Below are 27,678 nucleotides of genomic sequence, written 5' to 3'. Positions count from 1 at the left end.
CATGTGCCTCAATTTGAAGCAAATTCATCTACATCTTAATATTGATGTCAGGATAGTGCCTCAAATCATTGTTGCTCTGATTCTGAAAGGTCTAAAAGCACGACTAACATGCAAACTAGCATATGCACGAACACACTGGTAAAGTTTGGCTTATACACACATGGCACATGCAGTAGGATTATGATCCATGGATCCTTTAAAGTTTAGACTGCAAATTTTACAAAGTAGTGAAATTGAAAACCATAAATGAAAAAAAAAAAAAAATCAGTAGTTTCAATTTGTATAAAATTCAAACACCTGTATAACAAATAGTAGATTTGTCATCTAGGATTACCACTATGCACTTTATAACGTACATGATGCAGGATCCAATCCCAAGCAGTAATATACAACCTATAGATATATGCTGATAAACAAAAGTAAATATAACTGCATACTCAAATGAGGAGCCTCATGAGCACATTTTTGAGACATGAATCAAGAACTTGAACCAAAAAAAATCTGCCTCATTGTCACTTATAGTTCGAGGAGGGCTAGATAAGATACTCTCATAAAGTGATAGGATGGGTACTAGGTCCAAAGTAAAATGATCCAAAAATTTTACTAGATGGAGTTAGTTTATTTTAAATATATTACATTTTTTAATTATTTTGTAATTTCTTTAATTTTCTAAGATGATGACACTTGTAGGGTTGTAATCCTATTAGGTTAGTGGTCATTGGTATGATGTAATTGAGGATATAAAGAAAATGAATGAATTTAGCTTTATTACTCTTTTTACTTGTTATTTCCTCTAGAAAATTAGGTCTTCTAGTATGATCTCTCCTTTAGTAGCTTAACATATCTTCAGACACGAAATATGATAGAACCAAAATATTGCTAACTTGTCTAAATTTGACTAACTGAAATATTATGTCTCTATCTCAAATCCACCAAGTAAGTGCCTGAGCACCATAAAGTTCAGTTGTCCATAAGGTTGCATTATCTTGATCATACATCTATTCACTCAGTGTGTCCCTATAACAGCCAAAAAGAAAAAAAAGAAAAGGATAATTAAAGTTTAAAACTGAAAAAATCACAAGATTGCTTTTGGGATATAACCAAGAGTGACATTCATATCATCCTTAACTCATGGAGCAAGCTGTTAAACTCAGGAGGCAAACCATAAACATATATAAGAGGCCTTTTCTTAGCCACCACCACAACATTAATATTGATAACTTTTTCACCAAAATTCTGATTCTCCAGAACATCAACCTGAGCAGGATGAATCCAATTAGGCCACTCCCTATAGAGGATATGATAGAAGGAGTGCTACAATCTACTCCATACCAGCCATTGTCACACTGAAAAAGGCATCAGATTCAATTTATTTATATAAATTTGATGTAAGCAAATATAATGTATATGGCACCAAATGTGAGACAATGAGAGTGAACGCATTTCTCATACTTTCTGTTAGTAGTGAGAAACTCTAACTCTATAGTAATAATATAAAAAAAAACTCTTAAATGTATATGGTATAAATAAATAAATGACAGATTTATAAGGTATTATAAGGGAATATCCTTTTTTTAATGTACACTTTTTTAAAAACAATTATATCATTGTGTTGTATTTTATTTATTTATTTATTTTTTCTAATTTATATTTAAGGATAAAATAGAAAAACTATATATATATATATATATATATATAATAACTGTTCTCTTTAAAAATAAAAACTATCCACTTTTCTTTTATAAAAATATTATTTTATTTTTTCATTGAAGTACGAAGTATTTTTTTTTAACTGGTATAATTTAATGTAATTAAACTATTATTACATTTCTATCATGATTTCTCATTTTTCTTCCCTCCAAAATATACAATATGAAAAATATCATTATAGGGTATGATTTCTCATAGGCCCAATTCCACCACCTTAGCTGATGGTTTTAAAGTGTAAGACAAAATTATTTGGTATTTCTTTTGTCTCTTGCTTTTCTTATTGGCTATCAAAATATTGTTAGCGGATGCCAGCCATGTTTTCAAGTGGAGGAAAAATATTTAATATTTCAATATTATAAATTAATAACACGCTGGTGACATGAGACATTAATTAAGTGATTCTGCACAAAGTTGACTTGGCAACAACTACTGTTTTGCTTTCCGATCTCTGGTGTTTGGGTTTCTGAGATCTATGGCTGAGTCATTCCTCTTCAGCATTGTGGAGTCACTCATAGCAAAGCTCGCTTCTCGGGCTTTTGAAGAAGCTTCTCAAGTGCTGGGTGTATACGATCATCTCAAAGAGTTTAAAGAAACTCTCTCATTAGTGAAGGCTGTGCTGTTAGATGCTGACCAAAAGCAGGAGCACAACCATGAGCTGCAGGAATGGCTGAGGCAGATCAAACGTGTCTTCTATGATGCTGAAGACTTGCTGGACGAGTTTGAGTGTGAAACACTTCGAAAGCAAGTGGTCAAAGCTCATGGTACCACCAAAGACAAGGTAGCTCACTTCTTCTCAAACTCTAATCCACTTGTTATTCGTTATAGGATGGCTCAACAAATTAAAGATGTCAGCAAGAGGCTTGACAAGGTTGCAGCTGACAGGCATAAGTTTGATCTTCAAATAATTCATGTTGATAGGCGTGTTGTGCATAGGAGAGAGATGACACACTCCCATGTGACTGATTCAGATGTCATTGGAAGGGAACATGAAAAAGGAGAGATCATACAGCTTTTGATGGAGCAGAATCCCAACGATGATCATAAAAGTCTTTCTGTTATCCCCATAGTGGGGATGGGAGGTTTGGGAAAGACCACACTTGCAAAGTTTGTGTTCAATGATAAGAGGATAGATGAGTGTTTCCCATTGAAGATGTGGGTGTGTGTTTCTGATGACTTTGATATTAAGCAACTGATTATCAAAATCATTAATTCTTCCAATGATTTAGCTCCTGCTAATGCTCCTCCTCTCCAACAAAATTTAAACACGTTGGATCTGGAGCAATTGCAAAATCAGTTGAGAAACAAACTTGCCGGTCAAAGATTCCTTCTCGTCTTAGATGATGTGTGGAATGAAGACCGTGTTAAATGGGTTGAGTTGAGGAATTTAATACAAGTCGGTGCTGCAGGAAGTAAAATTCTAGTGACTACACGTAGTCAGATAATTGCTTCCATGATGGGTACCGTTCCTTCTCACATTTTAGAAGGTCTTTCTCCAGAAGACTCATTGTCTCTATTTGTCAAATGGGCGTTTAAGGAAGAAGAAGAGAAAAAATATCCTCATTTGGTAAATATTGGGAGAGAAATTGTGAAAAGATGTGGAGGAGTTCCATTAGCTGTGAGAACATTAGGGAGTTTACTATTCTTGAAATTTGAGGTAGAAGAGTGGGAATATGTGAGAGAAAATGAAATTTGGAATTTGCCACAAAATAGAGGTGACATTTTACCTGCACTTAAATTGAGTTATGATCTCATGCCTTCGTATTTGAGGCAATGTTTTGCACTGTTTTCCCTTTATCCAAAGGATTATGATTTCACTAATTTTGAGGTAACTTCACTTTGGGGGGCACTTGGACTCCTAATATCACCGAAAAAAAATAGGACACTAGAAGATGTTGGCAATCAGTATATATATGAACTACTATCAAGATCTTTTCTTCAAGACTTTGCAGATGGTGGCAATGTATATGCATTTAAAATACATGATTTGGTGCATGATCTTGCTTTGTTAGTTGCAAAAGATGAGTGTCTACATATAAATTCCCACTTTCAAAATATTCCTGAGAATGTTCGACATTTATCTTTTGCTAAAAACGATTTACTTGACAATTTATTCAAAACAAAGTCAGTAGCTATGAGAACCATACTAATTCCAGATGGAACAACAGGAGTCTACAGTGAAACTTTAGTAAATACTTGTGTCTCAAAGTTCAAATACTTGCGATTTTTGGATTTAAGTGATTCAACATGTGAGACTTTGCCTTATAGCATTGCTAAGTTGAAACACTTGCGATATTTCAACATTAGTTATAATCAAAATATTAAGAGACTCCCTAATTCTATTTGCAAGCTCCAACATTTGCAAGTGTTGAAATTTGATGGATGCACAAAGCTAGAAGCATTGCCCATAGGACTAAAAAAAATGATCAGTCTTCGGCACTTGGCGATAACCACAAGGCAATTTGTTTTGCCCGATAATGAGATTGCCAACTTGAGCTCACTTGCTATTCTGTCTATTCATTCAAGCCCAAATCTAGAGTTTATCTTTGGAGGGGTGAAATTCCCTGCTCTTAAATCATTGAATGTTTCTGAATGTCAGGGTCTGAAGTCTTTGCCACTGGATGTTGAAAATTTTCCTGAATTAGAAACTTTGCTTGTCGAAAAGTGTGGTAATTTGGACTTGGAACTGTGGAAGAACCACCATGAAGAACAAAGCCCAAAGTTGAAGTTAATATATGTTATATTATCTGGTTTACCACAGTTGACGGCCTTGCCTCAATGGCTTCAAAAAACTGCCAACTCTTTACAGACCTTGTCAATTGAAGATTGCAGAAATCTTGAGATGCTTCCAGAGTGGCTGACAAGCCTGACTAATCTGAAAATATTTGGTATATCATACTGTCTAGAGTTGTCATCTCTTCCGGATAACTTCCATCACCTCACCGCACTTGAAATTTTAGAGATTGAAGGTTGTCCTGCATTATGTAGAAAATGTCAGCCCCGTGTTGGAGAGTATTGGCCCAAAATATCACATATCAAACGCCTTGAAATTGAAGAACTAGAGGAAGAGTAAGACGTAGAAGAATGCTTTAAATGAAACAGATAAGCGATGAAGCCCTTCTTCTATTTATTGTGTAGATTGTTGCTCTTGATCGTTCTCTCAATATGTTTTGAACTCTTCGTGTATACTCTTAATATGGTTCGCGTCAAATTGCACTTGGATCATTTGTTTGGTTTAGGCTCTTTCCTTATTATCTTTTATCTTCAACTTTTTCTTTTGTGAAAGTAAATTTGAGTTTCTAGGAAAGGCATTTTAATTTACAACCTCCATGATTGTGCATGCAACACTACAATATTTGCTTATTTTTTTGTAATTTTAATTGTGATTTTTTCTTTCATTTATATTGATAGGCAAGCACATCTTCACATATTCCATTTATACTCATATTCAGGTGATAATTAGATCGAACTTTCTCATGTCTTTATTATAAGACATTTATAAAAGAATTACACAAACTAATATAAGGAGTTCTTTTAGTTAATTCTATAAAAAAAGTATCACGATGCAATTTTAACTTTTTTACTTATAACTGTCATAGGAGAAGTGAAGACATTATTTGATATCAAAATTTATATGCTAATACTAATAAAATTTGTAAAACAACGGGAGAGTTCAATAAGTGAGTGAAATAACATTTATTTCTCTATTTTTTTCTTATTATTCAACAACAAGAAATATACATATTTACAATGTTTAATGATGGTAAAAAAAAAAAAAAAAAAAAGTAAGATTAATATTTTATAAAAGTTATAAAATATCTTATAAGAAGGACCTCAAATTTTTTTAAAATTATATCTTATAATAATAATGACAGGAAAGAATAATTTAATAATCTGGACTCCGGATAGCATTGGGTAGAAATTTGGATTTGTCCCCTGAAGAGAGTAGAGGCAGCAATTTGTCCCATTATGACCCTGAATGCTAATACAAGAAACATAGAAAAAAGAGAGAAGTAAAAATGGAAATTATAAGCATAATAAATATATCAACCCAAAAGTACATAACAAAGTAAAAGCATTGCTGGTAGTAAGAATTAGTAAACCATAACTTCATGTACTTTTATTTTTCTTCCATCCTTCAAGGTTTGCTGAAGCTCCTAATAGAGGAAAACGAAGAATATATATATGCATATTCCATTTTAGTATTACTACTCTTGTAAATCAATTTGAAGCAAATTCATCTTAACATTGGTGTTAGGATAGTGACTATGATCCAAATAATCACAGTTGCTCTGGTTGTGGAAGCTCTACAAGCACGACTAATATGCAAACTTTAAAGTGTAGTATTGAAGTCTCTTAAAACACTGATGAAGTTTGGCTTACACACACATGCCACATGCATTAGGATTATGGTCCATTGATCCTTTAAAGTGAAGACTGCAAATATTACAAAGTAAATTGTGAAATTGAAAACCATAAATGAAAAAACCAGTAGTTTCAATTTGTATAAAATTCAAGCACCAGCATAACATAGTAGATTTCTCATCTAGGATTACCACTGTGCACTTATAACCTATATGATGCAGGATCCAAAGCCCATGCAGTAATATACAGCCTATAGATATATTCTGAAAAACAGAAGTAAATATACCTGCATTCTCAAATGATATGAGGAGCATCATGGGCACATTTTATGAGACATGAATCAAGAACTGGAACAAAGAAAAATCTGCCTCATTTAAGATATTTATTCATTTACATTGGAAGTAAGCAAATATAATGTATATGGCACGAAATGAGAGACAATGAGACTGATCTCATTACTCATACTTTCTGTTACTGATTAGAAACTTCATGAATATAATATACGAAAATAATAGGTGGCTGACAAAGTGAAAATAGTGTTGATTAATGGAAGATGATTGCACAGACACTTGACAAAATCGACTCATGCCAGCATATGCTTCATCAGGGTCCACATTATACCAACCTGATTTGCTACCATTCGTTGTCAACACTACAGTGTACATTCAGTATACAAGTAAAATCAACTTTTTTTTTTTATTATTATAATTTTGTGAAGGTTATCCACACCTTGTTGGTAATTTCTCAACTTAAACAACAATAAAAACCATATCACATTCTTTTTATAGCAGTATCTAAAAATAACTAGTTGTATATTAAATAAGTAAAACACAATAAGAATAAAGTAAAAGCACGCATTATTTTAACTAAAGAAAAAGTGTGCCACAAAGTTACTTTTTTAAACTATACTTATATATTTATAATATTTATATTATATTAACTAGAGGAAAAATGAGACATTTGTACCTCTCTGTTTAAAAATAAAAAAATTAAAGTGAAAAGATTATGAATGATTACTTAAATGATAATAGATTTGAAAATTGAATATGTTGAAATAGGAAAAAAGAAAGAATAAAAAATAATAATGAAAAAGAAAGCAGTTAGCGGTACTTCTAGATAAAAATTAGCCTAAAATTTGTTTTACACCGAAAAAGAATATCATTTTTAATTAATAGTATAGATATTAGTGTATATGTGCATTTTCTATTTTAAAATATAACTTATATAGATTATTTCTTTTAAAATAATAAAAATGTAATTTTAATATATTAATATACATTAAATTTTGTAATATTTATCATATAAAAAAGTCATAGGTTCAAACGACATATATTACATTTAATAAATTAAATGAATATATTACATTTAATAAGTATCTCAATTATTAATATATTATAATTAAAATTGATTGTACAACAACATTAAATACCATATTTATTAAATATAATATGTAATCAAATTATAAATAAAAATTAAGAAATAAATAATTACGTATTTATCAATTTCTTACAACTATAATAATATATATTTCAATTTCAAGTGGTATTATATTTTTATTTTTTTGTGAATAAGTGGCATTAGATTAATGTGTATATATATATATATAGAAACTTAAGTTCAAATCTTAACATAGTCGCTGTAATTTTGATGAATAATAAAATTGTATATGTGCCGACGTGTGATTTCCAAAGTGAGAAAACATGAAAAATCAAAGAACCATCCATTCAAATAGTTGACAACGAGAGTATGAGCATCAAACACAATCCTTAGAATAAATCCCTCTCGAAACAGAAGCATAAGTTAGAAGATATAAATGATCAAATTAATATTTTCTTGTCATAAATCATGTACTTTCCCTCGGCTCCAACAAAAAGAAAGACTAGGCCAAACTCTTCTTGGTCCGGGCACGAACTTTTTTTATTAAACCAACTCTGAAAATCCAATTGAAATGCATGATTATAGCACCATTTCACTGTCAAAATCCTGTATATGGGGATCAAAATTCAGATACAATCAACTTGGTTACTTGATCATGTTTCATGTTCCATCATCAAGAGTGTCCTTCCCTTGATTTCTTGACCACAAGCAGAGGTACCCTTTCCTTGTGCACCATACTTTCCTTCACTTCTTCTGACACCCAACCACTTGAACTTGCAACTTTCTCACTTGTCCCTTTCTTCCCTCTTGCTAGCCTCTTCAATTCAGAGCATAACCCGCTGATCTGACTCAGAATCTCTCTGCCACCCAACAAATTTTGTGCGGAGAAAGTACTCTTCAGCTGAGATTTTCGGTTACTTTTCGCACCACACTCCACTGGACCATCCAACTGTTTTGGATTGGGCCCGTTTGTCTTCATCAACGGCTTCTTCAACTTGTTGGTCCTACCACTGGGAAGTGGACCTGAAAAGTTCGGATTTCTATTCTCACTGTCTTCATAAAAGTTTCCTGAACAACTAGGCCTCTCCCTAGACTTGGCTTTAGAACTTTCCACAGTTGAAGAATTTTCCCTGACACACAAAGTCACAAACATTAAAAAATATAAGTAACCATTCGCATTTTTTTTTAGCTACAATACAATCTGTCTTAAGGCCTTCAAGTTTCTCTAGTCTGTACTTCATCTAAGAACGATGATTTTAGATTTTGTATAGGTTCTTGACCTATACTTCATTTCAAGCACCAAATCAGTGACATTTTAGAAAAATTCACTGCTTTTAAATAGCAAGGATTTAAACTAGAAAGTAGAAACTCATTGTGCCAACGACAATCATAGCATTCCAATAAACTAGCATACCTTCTGTGTCTGTCCCTAAAGGGGAGAATTTCAGAAATGGATGGAAATCTTAATAGCTTCGCCTGCTCGATAAAACAAAGAAAAAGAAAATAAATTCATCGCCTTAAAATAATAATCTACAAATTAAGAAATTCAATTATTAATTTAAATACAAGAAACAAAAATTAAGATTGCAACCTTGGAATTGCGTGTGGCGGTAGGTTTAAGAAAATCCTCAGCAGTTTTGGGATGCTTACAACCTGCGAGAGGAAGAGAAACTCAAAAACACAGAAATTAAAAAAAGCAATAAATCAAATTCCATCTAAACCCTTGAAGAGAGGCTCACCGTGAGTGCAAAACCAGGCTTCATCATCAACAAGAGACTCGTCAAAAGCAGAGAGATCAACCCACATAGGCGCGTCGAAGTTCTCGTAGGTGTCATCTTGCACGAACGTAGAATCGATGTTGTCCCAGTCAATGTTGTCCGGTTCCATCTTCGCCAACAATCTGACAAGTTAAAACCAAAAAATAGGGTCAGAGATGAATCGGAAATGCAAAATAAAACGGAAAAGAGACGGTGGAAATTTCAAATTTGTTGCAATTGTGAAGCTTTCAATCCCAAAATGTGTTCTTGTTCGTAGTCAAGAATTTGATGCAAAAGAAAACTTAGAAAACACAAGAAAGTGTGGGTTTGTATAGTGTAGTTAACTAGGACTAATTATGTAACGTATGAAGCATCACATTCACGTTCGTGTTGTTTGAAACAAATTCGACCGTTGGGGACTTTGAACGATTCCTTATTTTTCACTATCTTTCATTTCTTGTCTTTTTAACCGATGTATTAAAAACTCAACCGGTCGTTTTTATTTTTCTTATTGTAATATTTTCTTTTCAGTTTTTTTTTAATATTTAGCATTTTAAATTTACTTATTGACATTATTACTTAAGTTTCACATTAAGTAAAGCAAGCTGTTTTAAGTGTGTTTGCTGTAAAGATATGTATTGATAAATATATAATTATTTCCAATTTTTAATCTCTTATTTCTTATATGTTCAAAAACAAATGTTTTGGTAGATGTGGTAATGATTTTTATATAATAGTATTATTTCAAAATTATTTATTTGAATTCTAAAATATATAAAGACTTTTCTTTTGAATCTTACGTGACTTGTATATTATCAACACAATAACTTTTTTACCCGAAAATTGTCTTTTTTTGTTTTATTTTAATTCATGAAAATAAACAATAAATAATATTTTGATTAAAATCAAATTAAATCTAATAATATTAGTCAAAACATCACACTCAAGTAATAAATTTCATATAAAAATGATAAATAAATGAAAACAACAATAAATTGTACAAACTAACATAAAAATGTTATTTACTAGTTTTAGACAAATTTAATTTTTAACTAACTTTAACGATACAAAATGAATAATTAAAATTATAAGTAATTCATTCAAATGTTTAATTTAAGGTATATTTCATTATATAAATAACCATAATTTTACTTTTTTAAGAATTAAAGAAATAATTACTTTAAAACTTTTATAAAACTCATTAATTTGATTTACATGAGTTTGAATTGTATAGACAAATAAAATTTTTAAAGAAATATTTTAAGCTTATTGAATGATGAGAATGCTCTTTAAACTTATTTAATAATAATAAATATTGAATGTTTCTAAGAAAATATACATTTTAATTAGTTATATCAAGTTTACATATAGATTCAACCAATTTAGAAAGTTAGATAATTCTATATTGATTGTTAAATAATTAATAAGTACAATATGATTATGCCAAAACACAACTGCACCATCGTCAACAACAACTGTCCTATAGATTCGTCAATGTAAATATTAGATCCTCCACTGTAATTATCAAACCTGCCACTGACCTTTCATGCAGCTTTCCAATGGCGACCACCACTATACCAAATCATTCGATATGTAACAATATTTTCTTAAATTACAAAAATGTCGCTGCATGACATTTTACCTCAATTATTTAACAAAAAAATGTAAAAACATTAACGTGATATGACATTTTTTCACTAGTAAGTACTCTTAAAAAAATTATTAACTTCTTTATTTTCATTTATGGACTAGGATTGCCATGAGTTAAAAAGTTTGGTCTTGCAAATAGCATCATTATTGTTTGTGGTGCTAACTTCCATGGAGGTTCCATCCATGAATGCATAAATGAAAGGGTTGGTGGATGTTGGAATTTACTTCCCATGTCTGTTTGCCTCAGACTTTCCAAACGCCCACTTGCAACTAAATTTTTAAAGCAATTAGTTGGCCAACCAAATTAAATAGTTTGAATTCATTTATGCGAGGGCTTTTAAAGTGACCGGAAACAACTCACTCCTCCCATTAAATAAAAAATATACTATATATTTCACATATATAAAAGAAATTAATTGTTTGTATTAAAATTAATTAGTTTTATAATATTTTTTAAAATTATTTTTGTTATAAATGTTAAAATAAGTAATATAATTAAAAAGTCATACATTAAATAGATATATTTTAGAAAATATTATTATAAATGATATAAAAAATAGTTAAAATTCTCTTATATTAAAAAATATATTTATTGCTTATAATAATTAATAATAAAAAAACAGAGGAAGTATTTAATATTGGTTAGCTACTTATAATTACCTAATGTAATGTGCTTGGTTTAGTTTGGAAATTGATGAAATTAAAAAATAATTAATTGTGTATATTGTACTTTGTAAACAAGTTTCATTGTACCAATAAGATATAATATTATTAGTAGATAATTTTATTTTTAGCATGTGGTTTAAAGAAGAAAAACTTTCATTGCTTGAATACAAAAAAAAAAAAGTTAATTTTTTTTATGAATTTTAAAAAAATTATTGTATCGTTGTGACACCCCTTATCCCACATATCATAACATATAAATAATATAAAATTAAACTACTATAAAATAAATGAACTTAATCCATACAAGTAGAGATAATAAAATTGTTAATATAAAATCAAACTTAATGAAAATAATGAAATTATAAAGGAATTAAAACCAAAATTCTCAAATTTAATAACATGAAGCAAACTCCTAAATTAGTGTTAATAAAATTGTCAATTCACATTCACATCAAATCGTAATATAGGAGTTACAACACGGAAATCAATAGAAGAACAACAAAAGATTTGCAAGTAGGATGATGCCCAGCAGCACATACCCCATGCCTAGCACGAGTCATCTAGAGACTCATTTTGGTCTTTGTCTAGATCATGCCCGACGTTAGTCATCTCACACTCAGTGGAAGCATCATAGGAAGCTTTTGGAGCTTTCACGCCTGATGAGGGTCATTCCATGCCCAACGTGAGAGACCTTGAGAACAATCTTTGCTCTCGACCTTGACGATGCCTAACATGTCTCAAGTGGTGTCCATGCCATATCAAAAATATTAGAAACCTAAGTTACGAGACATACACCAATTCATCAAAACTCACAATTCAATCGGTTAAAATATTCTAAAACACATAATTAACATTCCAAAAAATGCAATTTACATATATTAATAAGTATCTTCATACAACTATCATAATATGCTCCCTTAGGATTTCCCTAAACCATAAACCTTAAGCCCACAGGGACCTTAAATCATGCAATTACAAACCAAAACATGCAATTAATCATATATTAAAATAGTTTGTGTCATTAGGAACGCGTAAGAAGAATATGAGACAAAATAGACGTATTTGAAAAAATCTGAGAGTAAACTTTATTCTCAGCCTCAACAACGCCTAATGTGTCTCATGTGACTTACAGAGTTACAAAGTCATACCCTCAACAATTAATTATACATTTCAATCAATAAAAACATTCTATTTTACATGTTAAACATCAATAAAGACATCGATTGCACATTCTAAACACATACCTCCACTAACTACTCACACAATCATCATTTAGGATTCCCATGAGAACTCATAGACAAACCAAAACATACAATTGCAAGTCAAACTACAAAATTACTAACACATAAATATAATTTTTTATCAATTAGAGGATACAAGAAGAAACAAAAAAGATAAAGACACATTTAGAGAAAACCTTTCATATATAGGCACGATATCGAGATATCTTCTTTCTTGTCTGTTTTTCCAACTCTAAGTACAAAATGAAGTGTATATGTAAAAAACAAAAAATGAAGCAGCATTATTTTTTTTTAAAATTGCTCCTTGTTAAATATTAAGTCCTCTATAACCCTATAATTTAAATATATTAACTATAATTATAAAGTGCTTCCCTCTTATTTAATTAAAATCTTTAATTAAAACATCTTATATAACATTCCAAATGTCAAATAATTAAAATAAATATCAATACAACTCAATTAATTAAAATAAAAAATATTAAAAATATTAATTAATTAATTATATTATATTTTATAAAAAAAATGGGATATGTGATGTTTTATATTATTATTTATACCTTTTGCTTATCTTTTTAAGAAAAAGGTATATATACTAGTAATGTATAACCTTTTATACAGTGACATTATTATATACCATTATATATATATATTTGGTTTATTTTTCTTAAATATTTAAATATTAAAAATCAAATCAATAATTTATAATATATGCATAAGATTTATTTAGTTTAATTCGGATTTCATAATAAATTTAAAATAAATTAAATCAAAATCTTACTTAACTTTTTTATTTAGTTCAAGTGATTTTTAAATAAAAATCAAATAAAATACTCCTAAATAAAACAGAGTAAAAAAATTTATTTATATTAAATTTATTTAAAATTTTAATACATCTATTATATTTTATATTTTTATTTTATTATTTCATACAATATTATTTTTTTCACATATACAATTTTTATATTATCAGTCAATTAAAAATATTATTAATATAATTTTTAAGATAATTATCATATAGCGTTTAATGATTATACATACAATATAAATTGTCAAGACCAATTAATTTAAAATTATTTTGGTATGAGATTTTTAATTGTTTGTCATAAAAGTCGATAAATTTGATTTCTGTTATTAAATGACAACTTAAAACTACTTTGCACTATTAATATATAACAACTTTTTTTATAGTAAAATTCAACAAATGTATTTTACATGTTTTTATACTTCCATGTATAATTTATTTTCTCTTATGTTAATTACTTTTAGTCAGGAACTTATGTAGCTTATTATTTTATGATTAATTATTTTACGTAATTAAAAATTAACTTTATAGTAGTAAAATTATCGATATTAATTTTAAAACATTGAACATTTTCAAATATCGATTATTTTTTTAATAGCTCATACTAATTCAAATTGAATGAAATATTTCAAAAATTAAAATAAAATCAAAATAACTATTAATCATCGCCAAAATGTTGAGAAAAATAAAAAAAAATCATCACCAAAATTATGATTTGTATTTAAATTTATTAAACTTAGTCAAAATGGGTACAACGGTTAGTTGACAATCTACTCGTTGCCGTTAAGTTTACGAAATGCTATTGAACAATGGATTGGACGGACCTAACACCCAAAATTTATCCGTTAGATGACCAAACATTTTTCAGATTTATTTTGTATAAATGATATTTTTAATTTAAATGAATTTTAAAAATATAAGTAGAAGCACTTAAAATTATAGTGAAAATATGTATAATAACTTTAAATAAATAAATAATAAAAATTGCCTTGATTTTTGGTGAAAAGTGAAAGTTAAAAAATTTAAATAATGAAATTATGAATATAAATAACTATCAAAAAAATTAAAACTGTACAACATGTTTAAAAAACAAACAAACTATGCACTATATAATATTCTCAACCAATCATCATCATGATAAATATTCATTTATCAAAAAATAATAATAATCAAGATATATATGATTTTTAAGTAATTTTTTTAAAAGTCAATATAATAATTATAGATAGTAAAATTTGATTGGATGATAATATAAATATATTTTTTTATTAATGTATAGACTGTTTTATCTTTTAAAATGAAATACTAACATAACAATTAAAATAATAAAAAAATGTTGTAAAATATAAGTACTAAATAATAAAAATTCACGTGCTATTGAATATATAAACATAATACCATTATGTATATAAAATTATATAAGGATATATCTATTTAGCTTCTACTTTTTTTAAAGATATTTATACATCTATTTTATTTAAAAAAAAAAAAAAACTTTCTCTTTAAAAAAAGTGTTTATTCTATTAAAAATAATTATCTATTTCTTTTTCATGATGGCAAGTGGTGTCTTTTCCCCTGTTAGTATATATAAAGTCAATCTTAATAAAAATATCTTAATTTATAAAAAAGAATGTAAATGAGATCACTTAAAAGAATATATTTAATTGTACATTTGATTTAGCTTATATATTTTTTTTAATAAAATTTTATCATTCATTTGTTTTTTATACATTTTCCCCTATATTTATCTAATTTTCCACGTTTTACCTGGAAGTTAATTTACCTTTAATTGCCATTAATTGATGGAATTGTTGATGTGGGAGTTTGATGTTGACAAGAAAGTGCACAAAACATTGACATGAATTTTGGCAGCTAATGTATAAAGAAAATTAAATTAATTTTTTAAGTCCCCTATATTTAAATTTTCATAAATTGTTACCTAATTTTTTATGTGTACTTTGTCACCTACAAAATTTATATATTAAATATTTTTAATTATAAAAAATTATAAATTATATTAACACATTTGAAAAGATAAATAATAATAAATTTAGAAGAAAAGAAAAATGACAATATAACTTGTTGTTCTACAAAAAATAATTAAAAAAATTAATAATAAAATCAAAAGAAAATATGTTAAGAAAATATTTTTTTTGTGTTTACTTTTATTATAATCTTTATATCTCTCTATTATATTTAAACATTTTTTCATCGATATATATCTCTTAAAAAATAAAATGTGAAAAAAAAGGTGCATAAAAAAGGTAATTACTCACTCAATAAATGACTAACCTGTCCACAAACCAGATCAACAATTGCTGCTAGAAAGAATCCCTTATTAATAATGTTTAAACTAGAAAAGCCGAAATATTAGTTTATGGCTTATTCTATATTTTACTCAAAATCTAACAAAAAAAAAAAGTGCATAAACAAACTAAAAAAAAAGCCTATCCATTTAATTATTTTTCTTTGAGGGAGATACAAAAGTGTACTTTTTTTTTCTTACAATTAGAAATAAAAAGGAAATGAAAAACTGAACCTAATATAGATTTATAGTATAGAAAAAAAATGACATTTACATATTACAACTACAGTTGTAATATGTAAATTTACTTATAAATCTTAGCTGACTTAGTATTTTTCCTTAATATTATAAAGAGACGTGCATTTCCCTAATTTAAACATCTTATTAATTAAAAATAAAGTTAGAAAGCGAATAAAAAATTCTTGATTAAATATGATTGGACCAGTGGACTAATCAATAATATTCAGCCAAAAATTTAAACCTAAGATTTAACGTCGTACAAACATTGCAAGCAACGATGTTGCTTGCTACTGCACGGAATGGCAGTGCATAATAACAAGTGTCAGTAAATATAAATTAAGATATATAAAATAAATATTTATTTTATGAAAAAATTAACTTTATTATATTTTTCAACATATCTTTAGCACAATCAACAAGAAAAAAAGAAAAAAGAAAAAAAAGAAAAGAAAAGCAATCGAGTGCAGAGGTGCAGCAGCAGTTAGTAATAAATTGGTGGCAAGTGGCAACCGGAAACTCCCTTGTGTGGTTCCGTTTGGGTTTCTCCTCGTCCTCACCTCGCAAGCCCAAACCACGTTCCACCCTCTGTTAACCATTCAAATCTGAATCCTCCGCCACATTCACAATTCATTTTCATCTCTTATCTGGGCTGGGCTGGGCTGGGCTGGGCTTGACATGGCTATTCTCGCAGCGGCTGTCGTGGTGCCACTGGGCCTGCTCTTCTTCGCCTCCGGCCTCCTGGTTAATCTCATTCAGGTTTCTCTCTTCCTCTTTCGCTTTCTTTCCGAGATGCATGGACACTAATTCATAACTGCACATCAACATGCAAATGGGAGGTTCCACTACTATCTCCCAACTCTTCATTTATTCATAGTATTTACTATTTACTCGTAGAGTGGAAGAAGCATTTCCAACGCTTGTTTGGTTTCATCACATTAGGCTCAAATGAAATGTGATCTTCAGTTGCTTCAATTAATTTGCTTGACCTCTTGGTTTATTGTGTTGTCTCAGGCGGTGTGCTATGTCCTTGTGAGACCGGTGTCCAAGAATTTGTACAGACGGATCAACCGGGTAGTAGCAGAGCTGTTGTGGCTTGAACTTGTGTGGCTTATCGATTGGTGGGCAGGAGTTAAGGTGTGTCACCGGATCCAAGTTTTTTTTTTTTTTTTTTGGTAATTTTCTTTGGTTTTGTTTGGATAAACTTTTGGATGAGCACTTGCAGAAAAAGAAAAATAACAATTAAACTTTTTCTGATAAGTTAAAATTACTTTATACATAATGATTTATTTGGAAACATTTTTTCATAAACACTTTTAGGACAAAAAAAATAGAAAATAAGATCAAAATAAATTTTTTCATAATCTAGTTTAGCTTATACATAAGTTAAAAATAAGATTTTAGAGAAACTAAAAGGATAGAGCATCCATAAGTATATATATAAGTTAATTTTATCTTATAAAGAAATTTATTTGGTTTTTTTCTTCGTCTCATATTTCTTTTCTTAAAGTGATTTCAGAGAAGTTTATCCAAATAGATTTTAGGTCAATCTATAGAAATTCTTATTTAGTTACTCCAAAAGTGGGTTTTAAATTATCCATAAACTAAATTTAACTTACAGTAAGTTTAATTCATTTTTCCCTATTATTTATTGTAAGTGTTCGTTGATAAGTTTTATTCAAACTGGTGTTTTGTTGCCTTCAAATTTAATTAGCTATCCACCGGTGCCTAGTATGTTTTGCAATTTGCTTGCTCTATGTGGTATTCTAGATGATATGGATTTGGGTCTTTACATTACTCATAGTGCATTTCTTCCCTACAAATCTCTATGGATTAAATAGCTGTTGAGCGTAATCGTCTCTTTCAGTCTTTCTCTTCCCTCATTTTGGATGGGCGGTGTTGTAAAATCAAACGTGTGTGGGCAATCTGTCTATCTGTGACTTACGAGGAACAATATGTTATGGGCTTTATAATGTTGCGTGATTTGTCCCAAATATTTCAGTGAAGGTTGTTTCAGTGGGAAATTAAAAGCGTTCATTAATTTCAAAATTAGGGCCATTTTGTTTGAGCTTTTTCTACCTTCAATTAAAATGTTTTATGTTTAATAAAAAAATAATGAAGTCCTCAGAAATAGCTGTTTCCCCGAAGTTAAAACTAGTAGCTTCCGAATAAGGCTCTAAAAATGTGTATCTTAGAGTCACTTGTTTTAGGCATGAACAAAAAATGTTTGACTTGAATTGACTTCCAACTCAATTGAGCTACTCTGGCAGGTATTTATTTTATACTAGGAATCTAATTGAGCAAAGGGAATTGCCACCTTCCATTGATTCTTTCAGCAGCAATAGACACAGCTATAAATTTTGGAGTTTTTGGGTTCTGTGCACTAAAACTATGGGATCTATAGGATTTTGGCTGTAAAAGTAGGAAAGATTCTACAGAGACATGATTCTTTATAGCACTATAATCCATATGCTTGGTTATTTGAAAATCGTGCTTTATGAGCTTTAATTTAATAGTTTTTTTTCTGTTGCATTTTGTATAATTTATTCTTACATTTGGAACTTTCTGGCTCTAGGTCCAAATATTCACAGATCATGAAACCTTTCGTTTAATGGGTAAGTCTTTTGTTAGCCTATGCATTTAGTCTGGAAGGGAAAAGGGGGATCTTCTCGGGATAATATTTGCTTACATATAATAATTTGATTCTGTTTTGTATTATCAGGTAAAGAACATGCTCTAGTGATAAGCAATCACAGAAGTGATATTGATTGGCTTGTTGGATGGGTTTCAGCTCAGGTGATTGTCTTATTTAGTCTGATCTTTTCCACATTTTCAATGAAAGCAAATTTACATTATGTAATACCAGGACAAAAGGACACATATTTAAGGGTTACTTTTGCATGTGTTATTTTATAATAAAATATGCTACTCTTTGATTTGCTATCTTCTACTTTTGTGACATATTTATTTGTTTTTAGCTTCAACTGCTGATTGGTTATTCAATATCGTTCAACAGCGTTCAGGTTGCCTTGGCAGCGCTCTAGCTGTGATGAAGAAATCTTCAAAGTTTCTGCCGGTATATGCTTAATTGTGACTTTTGCTTTCAAAAGGAAATTATTCAGTCATTGTAACTTTAAGGACCTTAATTTGTCGAAACAGTAACACCTAAATCTCTTTCATATGTTCCACTTTCTCTCATATTTCAGAACACCAATTGTAAGCTTTCTAGTATACTCGTGCTGGGATTTTCCAATTAGACTATTTTGAATCTAGTGAAATATTGGGTACAATTTACCTTCTTGGAAGTTATAAATACTTGGTTGTTTCTTTTTAATCTCCTAAGAATAGTTTTGCCTTATACTTATCATGAGTTGAACCATACATGTATAATTTTCTACTTATAATATGTCAATTATTTACAGTCAAATTGAGATAAATGTTAAGTTCTACACATGCAGGTCATTGGCTGGTCAATGTGGTTTTCTGAGTATCTTTTTCTGGAGAGAAGTTGGGCCAAGGATGAAAGCACATTAAAGGTATGACAGGCTAAAATAAAATTAATTTATATGTTTTATGCTCATAAGAGATACATGCTTGTGTTTTTCAAATTGATGTATGTGGCAATACATACAATGGCTATAAATTTTTTCTCTCTGGGTGCATTAGCTGTTTGATTTCATTTGGGAATCCTATTTGAATATTTTCTTATCATATCTGCAGTCAGGTATTCAACGACTGAGTGATTTCCCTCTTCCCTTTTGGTTGGCTCTCTTTGTAGAAGGAACACGCTTTACACAGGCCAAACTATTAGCTGCTCAGGAATATGCAACTTCCACTGGATTGCCTGTTCCTAGAAACGTTTTAATTCCAAGAACTAAGGTGAACTATAGTTTCTTTTCCTTCTTCCTTACCATGCTTTTCCTAATCATGTCTAGCTACCAGTCTTAATTATTGTGTTAACAGCTATTATATAGACTTGCAAATCTTGGCAGTATTGCTGATGAAATTATATTACACTTCTACTGCTTGTAAATTTGGAATTTGGGATGATATCATTTTAGCTGGTCTGGGTATGTGATTAATTCAAATTGGTGATCATGTGGATGACGCTTTTATGAACTACATGTCTACATGCTAGGTTCATGTGGAGTGATTTGTGAAATGTTTTGAGGACTGATACAGACTTGGGTATTATGGGGTGTCTAAGTCCTACATCGAGTAGCATGGGTTCTATGGGATGCTTGGTAGAGTACTTAAATGGCTTAATTCTCCCTCCTCAACAACTAGCTTTTAGGGGAGGGTTCCCAAGTGCTTGAGTGCTTATGGAGGATATGACCAGTTAGGCTGAGTGAAGCATTGTAGAGTGTCAGCCATCAGGACATTGACTCTCAGGTGCAGTACTATGATAGGGGCTTGGGTTTTATGGGGTGTCTAAGTCCCACATTGAGTAGTATGGGATGCTTGGTGGAGTACTTAAGTGGCTTGGTTCTCCCCTTTAACAGCTAGCTTTTAAAGGAGGGATTGTCAAGTTCTTATCTAAGACTACAGAGAAATTGACCAAGATGTGTAGTCAAAGACGAGATATTTAAATTCCATAGTTTTTGACCTATAAGAATAGTAAATACGAGATGCTTTTACTTTTTCAAATTTAGTGTGTTTCTGCATTTTAAATTCTGAACATCTTGTGTATTTGGTTGCTGTCTTTTTGTCTCCTGTGGATCATGACTCAACAAAATTGGAAGATGGAACCTCTGTGATGCTAGATGGCATAATGGTTAATTGGTTATGGACTATGGTTATATTGAGGTTGTGAACAGTACTTTTGAGGGGGATATAATCTTGATGTATATAGGCATGAGCATGAGAGAAAATTCAGGAAAGAAGCTATATGGATTTTGTTGGGTTGAATTGTTATAAACTTTTGAGGTAAACGGTTTAGTGTGGTGTAGAAAATCTAAGAAAACTAGAGGAGAACTATATAAGTGACCTAGGAATTACATCTAGGGTTTGATTGTTTCACACAAAAAAATGATGCAATTTCATTTATCTGATAATCTATTAAAAAGAAAATGTTGAGAGGGAAACAGAACACAAGAGGTATGTGGTGGAATCTGTATGTCAATTACTAAGGGGGATATCTTGGGAGAACCACATCACAAAAAGCTAACCATTGTAGTTGGATAGCCTAAGGCCTTATAAACTTCCAATGTGGGACTACTCAAGTGATGGAAATGACTTGCATGATTCCATCATCAAGTCTCTTGCGTTACAACACAAAAGCTAGTAGTTGTAGTTAGAGCCTAAGTTTTATAAACCCTACAGTAGAATCTCATACATCCAATGTGGAACTCAAGTTAATATTATCTATACTAACTAAATCATAAGTACAAGGATTTACTATTACCCTAATTCCTGTAATTGGAGCAGTGTCTGTTGGATATTTAGAATGGTCCTGGAAAGACCAGGAATGGTAAAGATTTACAGTAACATGCAATTTCTGCAATCCTTTGGCAATTTGGATGGAGCAGCATGCTCGCATCTTTCAGGATGTCTTTCTGCTGCTAAACTTGTTTGGAGCAGGATTGTATTTATGGTCTTAAATGCCTATCTTTGATGTTCCTCTTTAGGTTTAAAGGGAGTTGCCATTTTTTTTATGAGCATATTAGTTGGGAAGCTTTGCTGCATTCTCTCTTGTTTTTATTTCTCTGCTGTATTTGGTTTTTTGTTTGTTGAAAGGTATTTTGCTGACTCCATGGTCTTACTACTTTTCTTTTGATAAAATTTAATTGTTTAAAAAATGGTTTAATATGACTACACGTGGTTTGAAAGTTTGAATTATGTTTTCCATCCTCAACTTGATATTTTACCTTTAATTTTTACTTTGGCTTACTTTTCTTTTTTACTATTTTGATGTTTAACATGAGTAATGCATTCAATCTGATCTATCACGCTATAATAGTCTGCATTCTTGCCATTGCCATTATATTAGGTTCAATTGTTCATTTATGTGGTTTACTCTGTAATATTTACTGTATTGTTTCTTTCAGGGATTTGTTTCTGCAGTAAGTCATATGCGCTCATTTGTTCCAGCCATTTATGATGTAACAGTGGCTATCCCTAAGAGTTCCGCTGCTCCTACAATGCTAAGACTCTTCAAGGGGCAACCTTCAGTGGTAAGCCAATCAAAATCAAGATAATGAAATAACTCCATCTTAAGTCTTCGTCAATTTTTTCTCTGCCTATAGTATGTGAGGAAGTGTCTTTGGATATTATAGTAGAAAGTATGGATAATAATGATATTATTTCTCATTAGTTCAGCAGGAGCATATTACAAAATATATAGACAGAGGGAAGAAATAAGAAAGGTTACAAAGTTTCTCCAAACTTATCTGAACTCCTCAGATAACAAAACTGTTCCATAATGATAAATACAACCTTATCCTAATCCCAAGGATAAACAGCAGAAAACATAATGATGAAGCAAACTTATCCTAAGTCTAACCAAATAACCTTCAACAAAGCAGTTCTTTACTCTCTCCATCTCGTCAACATCATCTCTTGTAAGAATCATGTCATCTACATTAACTATCACAAGCTCACAACAGCAACCTTATCTGTGGGTGAGAACATCCCTAACAGAGTATGATCAGTTTGCCCTTGAGAATATCCTTCTTTCTTCATAGTTGAGTAAATTTATCAAATCATGCTTTAGGGGATTACTTGTGTCCATAAAATGTTTTTTCAGTTTGCATACTCTTGAACCATACTGCTTATAAGACTGGGTGGAGAGTCCATGTAAACTTCTAGGTCTCCATTTAAGAATGCATTCTTGACATCTAATTGTTGTAGTGGCTAATCCAAGTGCAGCTACTGATAAAAGAACACTGACAGTATTGAGCTTGGCCATGGATGCCAATGTTTCAGAATAATCAACCTTGTTTGAGACTTTGAGTGAACTCTTTTGCTACTAGTCATGCTTTATTTGTTTGGCATTGTTTCATCGAAGACCCGCCTTTTGTGGAAAATATTTCTTCTTTGTGAAGACATTTTGTTCCTCTTCTTTTCTACTTGGTTTCTCAGACATTGTTTCCTTGAGGGAACCTTACTCAGGTTTTCATTTTTAATAGTGTTTGTTTTCATATATGTATTCATTATAGGTTCTAGTGCATATTACTCAATATCACCTTGATCATCATTGGTCATTGATTGAGTTGGAATCAAAATTGGGAGCAAGGTTATCAAATTTAGATTCAAATCATGAATCATATAGATGATATAGTGTTCAATTCAATGCAATAATTTTAAACTAAAAATAGATAAAACAACTTACCCATAAATTTCATAAAACAAATTTATTAGTCCTTATATATGAGATTGTAAAGCCTCTATTGTAGAATAATGGAAAAGAAGCAAGGAAATGGCCAAATAAAGTGCAAGCATTGAATGAGTGGGTGACAAATAGAGTAGTGGAATGATCAAATAGGATAAGTTGAGAAGTGCTCCTTCAATTCCTTTTCATTCAACAATTTAAGCTTATATAGTTTTCAAATTCTTTTATGAAAATTGGCGGAAGAAAAGCAAAAAATGAAAAAGAAAAAATTAATGAATTGTTGAATTGTGTTGTTCGTTTTGATAAATACGAAATTGCACATATTCATTCATGTCGGAAGGTTTAAAGTCATTTGAGATTCATCTTTTTGATAACAATCACTAATTAGCGAAATCTTATTGAATCGTAAAATATGAATCATGAATCTTAAGATTTTGATAACTATGATTGGAAGCTCAATTTGTAGAGTATTTAAAAAATTATCGTCTTTTGTCTCAATCTCCAACAGAAGATAAGATTCAAAAAAATTCTCTTTCAAAAAAACTTGCATCAATTGCTCTTTTTTTTTTGTCTCAATCCATAATATTCCTTCCACAGGTGCATGTTCATATCAAGCGGCATTTGATGAAGGAATTGCCAGAAACAGATGAGGCTGTTGCTCAATGGTGTAGAGATATATTTGTCGCCAAGGTGCATGTTGAGAGAACTTTTTTACTTTTTTATTATTTTCTCTCTTTTTTTCGTAAGAGGGTCCACATATCGGTAAATGTGGTATAAGTGTTCGTTTTTTTTCTATGTAGAACTATATTAGTGGTAGATATTGAAAATTTGTGCAAAATGTTCTATTTGCACTTTTATTTTCTTTATATATTATAATATTATTGTACTTTGTTCAACAATATCACTCTTTTTATTATTTTTTACCTGTTCGCAAACTAGGATGCTTTGTTAGACAAACATATAGCTGAGGATACCTTTAGTGATCAAGAGCTACAGGATACTGGTCGACCAATAAAGTCTCTTCTGGTGAGATGCTTTCTAAACATGTCTAATGCTTTTCCTTTGTATCCCATTTGCCCATGGACGTTTTCCATTATTTTTGGTCAATCCGATAGATGTTTTCATAAAGAACCATCAATTTCATGTTGGGAGCAGGTAATTATATCTTGGGCTTGTCTTCTTGTTGCGGGGTCTGTGAAGTTCCTACAATGGTCTTCACTACTATCTTCCTGGAAGGGTGTTGCGTTCTCAGCTTTTGGTTTGGCAGTTGTTACTGCACTTATGCACATTTTGATTCAATTCTCACAGTCAGAGCGTTCAAACCCTTCCAAGATCGCCCCTGCCAAGTCAAAATACAAGGGGGAACAACTGGAGGCTAAGAATGATAAACAACAGTAGATTACTCACCTATTGCCCAGACCCAACTTTTGGAAACATAGATAGGGACTTCATCTACAATCTTCTTTTGGCGAACTTAAGGTGGCATTTATGTGTGATGAATGACTCACGTAATACTCATTATTTTTCTTTAAAAAATATTACCATAGTATGTTTCTATTCTATATAATATATATGTAGTATTATGTTTGCTTATCGATTCATTGTTTCTTAAATTAATTAGGATGACTATCGGCAATCTAGGATGGGTTAAACATTCTACCGCATCCTTTATTTTATTTTTGGCTTATTTATGCACTTGTAATTTTTTGGTACACGAAGCTATCGTCCAATGAACAGTTTTTCTAGTTTTACCATTGATGAGGATGGTGACATGGTCCTGGTTGAGGCAAAAGCTGGAATGTGGGGTTATCGTTATTTTCCTCAATTTTAGACCTCTACTGTCCCTGATGTTAATGGCAATTCTTGACACCCTAGTGTGTAACTATCACTGTAATATGTATTATTTCTGTTGTGAGTGTTGTTAAAATGCACCTTAAGATCAAGGAATTGATAATAATATTTGATTAGTTGAAAGGCACAAGTAACAGGCCTTCAAAATAAGAAAATATTTAATACTTTCTAATTTATCATAAAAAATTAGTTTTTAGAATATGTTTAGATACGTTAAGAGTAACAGGCCGCTCACATCGATGTATAGAATGTGAAATGACAACTACTAATCTTGAATATACTATATACTCGATGTGATTTTGAGATTTTTTTTTTTTTATAATGCTGCGAGTAATTTTCAATTTATTGGGTTGTTAGTCCAAAAGATTTTTGTACATGACAGAGATTAAACGCCAAATTCTTTGCTAAATAAATTGTCCTTACAATGTGAGTCCATTACATGGTATTGTGATTTTATGAGATGAAAGTCTTGATTTATTGACACCAATATGACTAGAAAAAAAAAATGCAAGTTGAAATAGAATGTAATGTATCATTACCATCTTAAATTCATGTAATGCATTAATGATCACATAGCTCAATTTGTTGAAGGGACAGTAAATGAAATCAAATTGTGGGATCTCAAGAGACAAGAAAACGGTACTTGGAAATCGGAAACGAAAGAACTCAAAGAAGTGTTGGTGTGCTTCCACAACTGAATGAGAAATTTCATTTTCCCAGTGTCTTCCCTTGCCTCTTTCTTATTGTTTTTGCGCCGTAAAGAGACCGTTCAGAAAGTGTGTTGAAGACCCATATAAAGATTGGACCTTAGGCCCACTTACCAACAGCTTAGTCCTTATCCAACTCATTCTTATCAATCTCCAAATCAGCATAGGAAAGTGAGTACATTTAAATTCAGCTTTATGTGCATGTTTTAGCTGCCAAAATATTTAAAGGACACAACACAAAGTGACAACATCTCCATTATGATCTCAGAATGGGCTAACAGTTTGTGGTCTCTGTCAAAAGCTCAAAGCTACTGTGAAAGTGACATCATTTTTGGACTTTTCGGAGGGCCATTGATGACTGAAAAAATTGCTCTTATCTCCCCAAGGAACTACTTTTTTTTTTTTTTTTTTTGTATCCAAGTTTGTATGTAATAAATAACTATGTGAATAACTGATTTATGTTTCATTTAATAATTAAATTTCAATGGAAGTGAAAGTGTTTTAATATACTGAAAAAAAAATATACATCCAATGAAAATTATGATTGGAAACTTGGATGTTCTTACATGCATTCCAATTCATTTTATTGTGGGGTGGAATGGAAATCATGATTAATCCGGATTTTATTGTCAACTTGACCAGACATCAATTCAGTTTAATCCGTTCATTTATGAATGGACAAAAAATAATAATGTTGAGTGGTGAAAAACGCAGAGGTTGGTGTTCAATCTTGAAACAGGCCCTGTGCTTTGAGTTTCTTTAGTTATGTATGATAGAATTATATTTCACCATCATCATGCACAGTGAATTCAATTAAACGAATAGTGAAAATGATGTCACAACTTTGTACGAACAGTGACTCTCAATCATCATACTTCCAATATTTAACTGCCGTCTCTCTTCCAAGATTAAGTGTCACCAACTGTCCTAATTTAGTCTCTCCAGACTGTACATTATTAGTATTGAGTCGCTTTATTTATTCTTTCATTTGATATATACTATAGTTTATGTCAGACTAATGATTATACCAGTTACAAGTCAGATAATATACATATATATATATATATATATTATAGAAAATGATTGGACAACAGGGGAAGAGATTATCATTGCAAGAAAAAGCCTTTGTTTTATAAATTTCAAATAGAGCATTGTGCATAATGAAATCATTAAGGAGCTATATTTTAATATCTTACTATTGGTACCTTATTGTTTATAACTACACGCATGTTTTTGGTTTGTAAAAATTCCATCGTCTCTATTATTTTACCATCTAGAACTTTCTTTTACTGAGTAACAAGTTATCATTAAACTTGAAAGGGACATATCAATTCTAATTAATCTCTGGTTATATTTTGTCCGAGTACGTATCTTCGCATGCATTACTGTGAAACTAACACTTAATTGAGCCAGTTTTAAGCAAAGTCTCGTCCCAAGAGTAATAACTCAAGAATTTGAAACCTTGACAGTACTATAAATCAAATTTGTTTAGGCTTTGTTGAGGAAAAAAAAAATGAAGTCTAAGATTACAGTCTACTTTGATTGCATTCAAATCGCATTAGATAAAATAATCTATAAGTTAGGTTGCCATGTTGACTATTAATATTAGTATAGTAATTAATTAGCATTAAACGTCCTTTAATTTTAAGTAAGTTTCTTAAATTTCTTGGAAATAACTAATGG

At 30.5% G+C, this 27,678-nt stretch overlaps 3 protein-coding genes across 5 annotated transcripts; 2 read left to right on the top strand and 1 right to left on the bottom strand.

Annotated features, from left to right (window-relative positions):
- The first annotated feature begins 2,097 nt into the window (after nucleotides 1-2,097).
- LOC109797618 (putative disease resistance protein RGA4) lies at nucleotides 2,098-5,109 on the top strand. 2 transcript variants are annotated; one of them, XM_029270960.2, is made up of 2 exons: nucleotides 2,257-2,488; nucleotides 2,629-5,109. In XM_029270960.2, the coding sequence occupies exons 1-2, from the start codon at nucleotides 2,403-2,405 to the stop codon at nucleotides 4,778-4,780; spliced, it is 2,238 nt and encodes a 745-aa protein (XP_029126793.1). In that variant the 5' UTR covers nucleotides 2,257-2,402; the 3' UTR covers nucleotides 4,781-5,109. The 2 variants fall into 2 exon arrangements, with proteins under 2 accessions (XP_020213306.1, XP_029126793.1); XM_020357717.3 differs by having other exon boundaries at nucleotides 2,098-5,109.
- Nucleotides 5,110-7,773: 2,664 nt separating this feature from the next.
- Nucleotides 7,774-9,587, bottom strand: LOC109797668 (uncharacterized). The gene is made up of 4 exons (XM_020357777.3): nucleotides 9,189-9,587; nucleotides 9,041-9,102; nucleotides 8,864-8,925; nucleotides 7,774-8,579 (listed from the first exon to the last, which is right to left on the bottom strand). The coding sequence occupies exons 1-4, from the start codon at nucleotides 9,334-9,336 to the stop codon at nucleotides 8,123-8,125; spliced, it is 729 nt and encodes a 242-aa protein (XP_020213366.1). The 5' UTR covers nucleotides 9,337-9,587; the 3' UTR covers nucleotides 7,774-8,122.
- Nucleotides 9,588-16,537: 6,950 nt separating this feature from the next.
- Nucleotides 16,538-25,191, top strand: LPAT2 (lysophosphatidyl acyltransferase 2). 2 transcript variants are annotated; one of them, XM_020356534.3, is made up of 11 exons: nucleotides 16,538-16,866; nucleotides 17,122-17,244; nucleotides 18,683-18,722; nucleotides 18,830-18,903; nucleotides 19,124-19,183; nucleotides 19,566-19,643; nucleotides 19,828-19,986; nucleotides 22,155-22,280; nucleotides 24,035-24,127; nucleotides 24,377-24,463; nucleotides 24,593-25,191. In XM_020356534.3, the coding sequence occupies exons 1-11, from the start codon at nucleotides 16,786-16,788 to the stop codon at nucleotides 24,833-24,835; spliced, it is 1,164 nt and encodes a 387-aa protein (XP_020212123.1). In that variant the 5' UTR covers nucleotides 16,538-16,785; the 3' UTR covers nucleotides 24,836-25,191. The 2 variants fall into 2 exon arrangements, with proteins under 2 accessions (XP_020212123.1, XP_020212124.1); XM_020356535.3 differs by having other exon boundaries at nucleotides 16,862-16,946.
- The last annotated feature ends 2,487 nt before the right edge of the window (nucleotides 25,192-27,678 follow it).

This window comes from Cajanus cajan, chromosome 6 (genome assembly GCF_000230855.2).
Source record: "Cajanus cajan strain Asha chromosome 6, NIPB_CcT2T_4, whole genome shotgun sequence".
NCBI lineage: Eukaryota > Viridiplantae > Streptophyta > Magnoliopsida > Fabales > Fabaceae > Cajanus > Cajanus cajan.
This window is presented reverse-complemented; position numbering and strand designations above follow the sequence as displayed.